Source organism: Protobothrops mucrosquamatus, unplaced genomic scaffold, assembly GCF_001527695.2.
Source record: "Protobothrops mucrosquamatus isolate PMUCROS unplaced genomic scaffold, P.Mucros_1.0 scaffold2567, whole genome shotgun sequence".
Classification (NCBI taxonomy): domain Eukaryota; kingdom Metazoa; phylum Chordata; class Lepidosauria; order Squamata; family Viperidae; genus Protobothrops; species Protobothrops mucrosquamatus.
Genome location: NW_015388625.1, coordinates 12549 through 13948, shown reverse-complemented (window position 1 = coordinate 13948; position 1400 = coordinate 12549). Strand labels below are relative to the sequence as shown.

Sequence of the window (1400 nt, the reverse complement as noted above, 5' to 3'; positions counted from 1 at the left end):
ATCTCCCTTACGGGACTCAGGGCGGTGAACAGGCAATAATAAAAATCACAATAAATATTGAATAAAAAGCCTGCTCTAAAATACCCCATATAAAACCCCTAGCAAAGCCCAATCAAAACTACGCCAGGCCGGCCGCATGGAATAGATGGGTTTTCAAGGCTCGGCGGAAGAGGCGCAGGTCCGTAGTTGTACGTAGGTCAGGGGTAGGTCATTCCAGAGAGCAGGAGCTGCCATAGAGAAGGCTCTCCCCTTGGGGGTCGCCCGCCGGCATTGACTGGCCGACGACACCCTAAGGAGGCCCTCTCTGTGGGAGCGGACTGGTTGAAGGGAGATATTTGGTAGGAGGCGGTCTTGCAAATATTCTTGGGTACACATAAGAAATTGCATTTTTCATACATGAGAAAGGATACATAACAAGATGAGGGGGGAGAATATATAGGGAGATTATTGTTCTGTTGGTAAAACCTGTTATATAGCAAATAGGCCTTCATGGCCTGATTATTTTCAGGATGCCATCACTTTATACAAAAATCATTTTTATTTAATTCATCCCTGATTTGCAGTCAGTTGGCTCTCCAGGCATATTACTTCATATGCTATAAATTGAAATGATACCTCCTGGAAACATGTGGCTTTCACTGTTCAGTGGAAGGGCTTTTCCCTGTGATACTAATCTGAAGAGCACTCGTTCCTGTAACTTTCAGCTAATGCACTAGTGGGAGACAGTTTGGGACTCTTCTTTTATAAAAGTCACATGCACAGCATTGTTGCTAGTTTCAATTTCATTTTGGATGCAAAGGTCATGATTGTTTCTTCTCTTGTTTAATCCCAACTCCCATTGGCCTTGATATCTCTAGCTCTTCCGACGTGTTGCATCAGCCCTACCAGGGATGGAGAGCGTTCAAGAGAAGAGTAAAGAAGGGAGTATCCTTTGTTAATTAAGAAAGAGAATTTCCCATTTAGGAACTCAGAAGCAATTCAGATAAATAAGAAGTGGATGTGTAAAGTAGCAAGTAAGTTAGTTTGTGATTGTGTGATAAGGCAGTATGTTGCAGTCTTATATGTAACATGTACTGTATATATGTTATATATCTTCTTCCAAATTAATTCAAGCTTGAAGAGATTTCCTCTACTGTTCCATCGACATCCCCCCGCCCATCAATGGTTGAAATAGGGGAAATATTTGTTTCTTTATTTAGAAAAATGTATATGGCTTTGCAACTTAAGCAAATAATTCAGAGAGGCCAATCACAATTCGGAAACTAATATAAAAGCAGAACAGAAAAGTACAATTTCTCTAAAAGTAGTTGTAACAATATAAAGTCTGGGGCATTTTAAAAGCAAGTCACACTCCCTAAAATCACATGTTGAGCTCCTTTAGCAGCTTTGCTTTAACACAT

General features: G+C 40.7%; 1 protein-coding gene across 1 annotated transcript in view; it reads left to right on the top strand.

Moving 5' to 3' along the window:
• Window positions 1-1400, top strand: part of LOC107295913 (ras-related protein Rab-6B) — a 43493-nt gene that overhangs the window by 37213 nt on the left and 4880 nt on the right. Inside the window, exon 7 of the mRNA XM_015825248.1 lies at window positions 858-924. Coding sequence (XP_015680734.1) covers window positions 858-924 — 67 coding nt within the window. The remainder of the gene's footprint in view (window positions 1-857; window positions 925-1400) is intronic.